This window comes from Elaeis guineensis, chromosome 3 (genome assembly GCF_000442705.2).
Source record: "Elaeis guineensis isolate ETL-2024a chromosome 3, EG11, whole genome shotgun sequence".
Lineage (NCBI taxonomy): Eukaryota > Viridiplantae > Streptophyta > Magnoliopsida > Arecales > Arecaceae > Elaeis > Elaeis guineensis.
The window spans coordinates 82,987,397-82,995,375 of NC_025995.2; the positions used below are offsets into that span (position 1 = coordinate 82,987,397).

Sequence of the window (7,979 nt, forward strand, 5' to 3'; positions counted from 1 at the left end):
CCAATACTTAGAATATTACTCTTTAAGTCGGGCACATAATATACAATGAAAATAAAATCAGGTGTACCATTCTTTTGTTGAATCATGATCTTACCTCTTCCTTTGATGGAAACTTTGGAGAAATCTCCAAACTTCACATCACCATGCACTCCTTCTTGCAACTCCACGAATAGGTCTTTTCTTCCACACACGTGGTTTGTGACTCCTGAGTCAAGAAACCACACATTCTTCAAGTCTCCATTTTGTTGGCATGCCAAAAGAAGAGTTGGCTCTCCTTCTTGATTTTTGGATTCGGAGTAGTTGCTTTGCTCATTTTCCAACACTCATAGCTATAATGCCCATATTTGTGGCAATTATAGCATTGAACATTAGATCTTGCTTGGTCACGACCTCCATTTAATCTTCTACCTCGACCATGTTCACCTCTTCTACCACCTCTTCCATTGTTGAAATTTGGAGTTCGGCCTCTTCCATCATTGTAGCCTCCTCGACCATGACTATGGCCTCGACCACGACTACGGCCTCAACCACGACCACGGTAGTTGTTGCCACCACCTCTTATGTTGCTACTAGCATCTCGAAATGCTTGAGATTGCCCTTGATCCTTTCCTTTTTGATCTTTGGCCTCTACCTTTGATTGAAGTATTTGCTCTGTATTAGCTGCTTCAATTTTATTTTGCTTCTTTTGTTCATGGACTTGAAGTTTACCCATCAACGCATTGATAGATAGAGTATCCACATCATTAGCTTCTTCAATAGCGACAACAATATGCTCAAACCTCGGTGTCAAAGACCGAAGTATCTTCTCCACCACTCGAACATCATCTATCTTCTCTCCATTCCTCTTCAATTGGTTTACGATAACCAATATCCAAGAAAAGTAGTTGAAGATATTCTCCATCTCTTTCATGGTGGCGACTTCAAATTCTCCCCGTAGTTGTTGTAGTCGGATTCGCTTCACTTTTTCTTCTCCTTTAAATATGATGGAGAGAGTATCCCATGCTTGCTTTGCAGAAGTTGCCTCAGCAATTCTTTCAAATGTCACCTCATCCAAGGCTTGATACAATTGAAACAAAGCTTTCTTGTCTCACCTCCTTGTAACCCTCAAAGCCTCCTTTTGATTTTGATTGTACCCTCTCTCTTGATCTGGTGTAGGCTCGGTGTAGCCATCATTAACGATCTCCCATAGATCTTGTGAGCCAAACAATGACTTCATCTGGATACACCAATTCCCAAAGTTCTCCTTAGTAAGCTTTGGGATTTGTATTTGCCCACCATCACTAGCCATTTCCCTTAGGATCAGTCTTCTCAACAAGACAAGGCTCTGATACCAAATGATAGAATTGAAGAATCTCAAATATAAAAATAATAAACACTCTTCTCTTATGGTGGAAAGATGACAAGAAGAATACTTGCTTCGCATACAACAATGGACAAATCACCTTCCTATTTATAGATGCCTAGATGCCTTTTTATATTCATAACATTTAATTCATGCATGAAATACTAAGGAGCATTTACAGAATTCTATGTATTTAACTCTTCATCTATCAAGAAGCCTATTCCTTTTTACAAGGAGGCCTTTCAGATTTTCAAGAGACCCTTTAGTTTTCCAAGAGGTCTTTTAGTTTTCCAAAGTCATTTAATGATAAGTTTAAAATAATCCAACAATTCTCCCCTTAAACTTATTCATCTTGGTGCTATGACTCCAAGCATCTTCCTCAGCCTTTAATAATCTTCACTTTTGAGTGGTTTTGTGAATATATCAGCAACTTGTTCCTTTGATTTGCAATACGCAACCTCCACAATTCCTTTTTTGACTTGATCACGAAGAAAATAGAATCTAGTGTCGATATGTTTGCTTCTTCCAGGTTGGATTGGGTTCTTGGCTAGCTCAATAGCAGATTTGTTATCAACATTGATCTTTATAGGCTCTTTTTGTGGATGACCCAATTCTTCTAGCAAATTGCGCAACCATATAGCCTCACATACACATGACGCCGCTGCAACATACTCCACCTCACATGTAGATAGTGCCACAATAGATTGCTTCTTTGAGCTCTAAGAGAAAGCATTAGCACCAAAATAAAAAATATAACCGAAAGTGCTCTTCCGTTCATCAAGATCTCCACCCCAATCACTATCAGAAAAACCAATTAAACTTGCATCATTGGAATAAGCGTAAAACATACCATGATCAAGAGTTCCTTTAAGATATCTAAGAATCCTCTTAGCCGCCATCCAATGTGACTCCTTTGGATGCTCCATATATCTACTAATCAAACCAACTCCATAAACAATATTGGGCCGACTTATAGTTAGATAGCGAAGACTTCCAACAAAACTTTTGAAGAGAGTCGAGTTCACCTCCTTGCCTTCTCCTTCTTTATTAAGTTTTCTCCATAAGCCACCGGGGTGTTTACTTCCTTACAACTCTCCATTTTGAATTTTTTTAGAATGTTTCTCGCATATCCCCTTGAGAAATGAAGATGCCATCTTCTCTGTGCTTTACCTCGATGCCAAGAAAATAGGACATCAAGTCTCCACCCGTCATTTCGAACTCCTTGCCCATAGCTGCTTTGAATTCATAAATCATTTTCTTGCTACTACCTGTCACAAGAAGGTCATCTACATATAAACATATAATCAAAATATCATCTCTTTTTTTCTTCACATAAGTGGCATATTCATAGGGGCACTTGACAAAGCCGTATCCTTGGAGATAATGATTGATTCGTGTATTCCATGCTCGGGGTGCTTGCTTCAACCCATACAAAGCTTTTCGTAACTTATACATTTATCTTCCATGCCTTTAAGGATATAACCCTCCGGTTGCTCAATATAGACTTCTTCATCAAGGTAGCCATTGAGAAATGCTGACTTCACATCCATATGGTACATCTTCCACTTGTGATGAGATGCAAGTGAGAAGATAAGTTTCACGGTGTCAAGTCGAGCAACTAGTGCAAAGACTTCATCATAGTCGAATCCCTTCTTTTGCTTGTAGCCTTTGGCAACAAGACGAGCTTTGTATCTTTCTACTTCTCTATTAGTAGTGTGCTTCACTTTGTACACCCACTTAACGCTTATCGCCTTTTGTCCTTTTGGAAGTATAGTTAACTCCCACGTATTATTTTTCTCTAGGGCATGGATCTCCTCCTTCGTTGCCTTTCTCCATTCAGCTTTCTGCACTGCTTCATCAAATGTTAGAGGTTCAACATCAGCAAATAAACAATATAAATCAACTTGTTCAACTGCTTCTGTTTCATCATAAAGATCATTAAGACTTCTAAATTTTTTTCCATGACTTCTTGTTGATATAGAATGACTTGAAGAAGCCGGTGTAGCTTGTGGTGGTAGAGATGATCTTGCTGGTGATAATATTGGTTGGGCAGCCTCCACTTCTATGTTCTCCTTAGCTTCATTATGAAGTGGTACATATTTGGTATGAGAATCTGTGCCACTCCAATCCCATACATCATCTTTCTTGAAGACCACATCTCGATTGATGACTACCTTATTTGCCATTGGATCATACCAACTTGTAGGCTTTGGATTGCTCACTGTATCCTATGAAGATGCACTTTTGGCTTTGATTATCAAGCTTTTTTCTCTTCTCTTGTGGCACTTGGGCATAAGCAATACTCCCAAAAATCTTCAAGTGGCTCACTGCTGGCTTGTAGCCACTCCAAGCTTCCTTTGGTGTCATTCCTTTGATGAACTTTGTCGGACTTCGGTTGATGAGATAGGCTGCACATGCCACCGCTTCAGCCCAAAATTGCTCAGGAAGGTTCTTCTCTTTCAACATACTTCTTGTCATGTCAAGGATGGTCCGATTCTTCCTTTCGGCTACTCCATTTTGTTGTGGAGAGTATGGAGCAGTGAATTGATGTCGAACTCCTTCTTCATCATAATAGTTCCTGAAAGCATTTGACATGTATTCTCCACCTCTATCGGATCTCAAAATTTATACTTTATAATTACATTCTTTTTCAACTAAAGATTTAAAATTTTTAAATGTAGAGAGTGCAGCCAATTTTTCTTTAAGAAAATAAATCCACAACATTCTACTAAAATCATCAACAAATGTTATAAAATATTTGTTACCACCATGAGATTCCGGAAGAGGACCGCATATATCAGTATGCACCAACTGCAATGGTCTCATTGCTTTCCAAGACTTTTCACCTTTGAAGGGAGCTCTTGTATGCTTTGCTAGTGTGCACTTTTCACAAACTTCATTTGGATAATATATATGCGGAAGACCTTTCACCATACCATCTTTAGATAGCAATTTCAAACTTTCAAAATTTAAATGTCCAAGCCCGAGATGCCAAAGCCAAGAGGGGTTCTTGATATCCACTTGTAAGCATTTTTAAGAATCTGTCTTTAAGAGAAAAGGAAACATCCTGTTCTTCGCCATCTGGACACAAGCAATCAGCTTCCCATTCCAATCTCTTAAGGTTAGTGATGACCTTTTCATATGAATTATATAATCTTTCTCCAAAAGATGGCCAATACTTAGAATATTACTCTTTAAGTCTGGCACATAATATACATTGGATATAAAATCAGACGTACCATTCTTTTGTTGAATCATGATCTTGCCTCTTCCTTTAACGAAAACTTTGGAGAAATCCCCAAACTTCACATCACCATGCACCCCTTCTTGCAACTCCACGAATAGGTCTTTTCTTCCACACACGTGGTTTGTGGCTCCTGAGTCAAGAAACCACACATTCTTCAAGTCTCCATTTTGTTGGCATGCCAAAAGAAGAGTTGGCTCTCCTTAATTTTTGGATTCGGAGTAGTTGCTTTGCTCATTTTCCAACACTCATAGCTATAATGCCCATATTTATGACAATTATAGCATTGAACATTGGATCTTGCTTGGTCACAACCTCCATTTAATCTTCTACCTCGACCATATTCACCTCTTCTACCACCTCTTCCATTGTTGAAATTTGGAGTTCGGCCTCTTCCACCATTGTAGCCTCCTCGACCATGACTACGGCCTCGACCACGACTACGGCCTCGACCACGACCACGATAGTTGTTGCCACCACCTCTTATGTTGCTACTAGCATCTTGAAATGCTTGAGATTGCCTTTGAGCCTTTCCTTTTTGATCTTTGGCCTCTATCTTTGATTGAAGTATTTGCTCTGTATTAGCTGCTTCAATTTTATTTTGCTTCTTTTGTTCATGGACTTGAAGTTTACCCATCAACGCATTGATAGATAGAGTATCCACATCATTAGCTTCTTCAATAGCGACAACAATATGCTCAAACCTCGGTGTCAAAGACCGAAGTATCTTCTCCACCACTCGAACATCATCTATCTTCTCTCCATTCCTCTTTAATTAGTTTACGATAATCAATATCCAAGAAAAGTAGTTGAAGATATTCTCCATCTCTTTCATGGTGGCGACTTCAAATTCTCCCCGTAGTTGTTGTAGTCGGATTCGCTTCACTTTTTCTTCTCCTTTAAATATGATGGAGAGAGTATCCAATGCTTGCTTTGCAGAAGTTGCCTCAGCAATTCTTTCAAATGTCACCTCATCCAAGGCTTGATACAATTGAAACAAAGCTTTCTTGTCTCTCCTCCTTATAACCCTCAAAGCCTCCTTTTGATTTTGATTATACCCTCTCTCTTGATCTGGTGTAGGCTCGGTGTAGCCATCATTAACGATCTCCCATAGATCTTGTGAGCCAAACAATGACTTCATCTGGATACACCAATTCTCAAAGTTCTCCTTAGTAAGCTTTGGGATTTGCATTTGCACACCATCACTAGCCATTTCCCTTAGGATCAGTCTTCTCAACAAGACAAGGCTCTGATACCAAATTCTGATACCAAATGATAGAATTGAAGAATCTCAAATATAAAAATAATAAACACTCTTCTCTTATGGTAGAAAGATGACAAGAAGAATACTTGCTTCGCATACAATAATGGGCAAATCATCTTCCTATTTATAGATGCCTAGATGCCTTTTTATATTCCATAACATTTAATTCATGCATGGAATATTAAGGAGCATTTACAGAATTCTATGTATTTAACTCTTCATCTATCAAGAAGCCTATTTCTTTTTACATGGAGACCTTTCAGATTTTCAAGAGACCCTTTAATTTTTCAAGAGGTCTTTTAGTTTTCTAAAATCATTTAATGATAGTTTAAAATAATCCAACAGCCTGATCTCAAATTCAAATACTTACCTAACGAAACTTTCCCTGAGAATGAATGCTGATAAGACTCTTACACCGCTGACAGCCAATCGGGTACTCAAGAAAATCCCTTGTTCACCGGCCAACCCTATCATCCCAGTCAATAGGGTATTTAAAAACATACTATCATCACTTCCAGCCATGCCGAACAAGGTAACGGCTCACAATTATCGAAATTCTCGGGATAATCCATCCATCACTGTGACAGCAAAAAGAAGCGTCTGTATCAGAGGTTGGAAAATCAAAATGCTGGGCCTCAATGAACTAAAACACAAAAATGAAGATATTCTCTTCATCAACTCTCTAACTTCATACGAAATCCGGGACTTATAGCATCAAGTTGTGGTTTCCTTTTATCTGAAGAAGACGACGCTGCCATTCTCAAAATGAAAAGCCTGGAGCAAGCTTGGCTAGGTAATCCACCCACTATCAAATGAAGAAGGCCGATCGTACCAAGTTCAACTATAGTTTTGTGTCTTTTAGGCTAAGGCACAAAATTGTTTTGCTATATGAATATTACATGAGCTACTAATCTCAGAACCACTTTCCCTTGGATGATTTATATATATCATCTTACTAGTCTTCTTATAAATGTATCGCAACTTCTTGCTCAAAAACTATGTTGGAGATGTAAAAATTATCGTCACTATGAAAAACGCTTATAGCAATATTCATCTCCAAGTTCACACATCAAAAACTCTTGCAGTTATCGTAACTACCAAATGCAATTAGTTTTTTAGAACGTTCGAGGTATGGGTTAAGCTTCTAAGCGACGATTGATTCAAAAATCCATCACTAACTCCAACAGTCAGATTATTTGTCTACAAGAGAGCAAACTTGATCAGATAAATGCTCACATACTCAGAACTTCAGTGGGAGCCAGTCTTGATGAGTTTCAATCCTTGAATGCTGTCGGTTCCTCGAGTGACCTACTAACATGCTGGAATAACGAGCTAGTCCAAGGACAGCCACTAAACTAGGCCAGATATTCCATCACCATGAAATTTTATTCCAAAAGTAGCAAATTCAACTGGATCATCACCAACATGTATGGACCTCATGACAATAAAGGATATTAGTAAAATTATCCCGGAATCATGGATACTTGTTGGAGACTTTAATGTCCCTAGATTCTCGACTGAGAGACTTGGGGCTACAGATAATCCTTTGGCATCCAGACATTTCAACAACCTTATCAACTATTTGAATCTGATTGAGATTAGCTATCCTAACAGAAAATATACTCGGACAAATTTTTGAGAAAACCCGAGTCTTGTTAAACTAGATAGATGCTTCACCTCTACAAGCCTCTGCGATATGTTTCCTCTAGTGTCTCTAAAGCTGCAGTCACGGATCACATCTGACCACCTTCCAATGCTGATAACCCTCAACTCTACTCTAAAATTAGATACAAAGGATTTAAAACCATTTCATTTTGGAAACCTCTAGTACTCATTTGCTGGCCTCGAAGACCTTATCAAAGCATGGTGGGGAACTGCCCCTAGACATCATGACGCAACTGTAAATATGGTCCTAAAACTAAGACTCTTACAGTCTAAGCTAAGATAATGGAGTTGAAACAATATAGGAAACACACTAAAAAAGAAAACCAAGATTAATCTTCATATTGAAAAGTTAGATGAAGCCGAAGACAATAGGGGATTATCAGCTGAGGAATAACAGGAAAGAACTAGCTTGAAGGAGCAACTAGAAATGATTCTGACTCAAGAGGAAATAATGTGTGTTGGTG

The 7,979-nt window shown here is 38.6% G+C and overlaps 1 protein-coding gene across 1 annotated transcript; it reads right to left on the bottom strand.

Annotated features, from left to right (window-relative positions):
* Positions 1–523: 523 nt before the first annotated feature.
* LOC140856247 (uncharacterized) lies at positions 524–1,288 on the bottom strand. The gene is made up of 2 exons (XM_073253376.1): positions 1,092–1,288; positions 524–1,031 (listed from the first exon to the last, which is right to left on the bottom strand). Exons 1-2 carry the CDS (start codon positions 1,286–1,288, stop codon positions 524–526), a joined length of 705 nt encoding a protein of 234 aa, XP_073109477.1.
* Between the last annotated feature and the right edge of the window lie 6,691 nt (positions 1,289–7,979).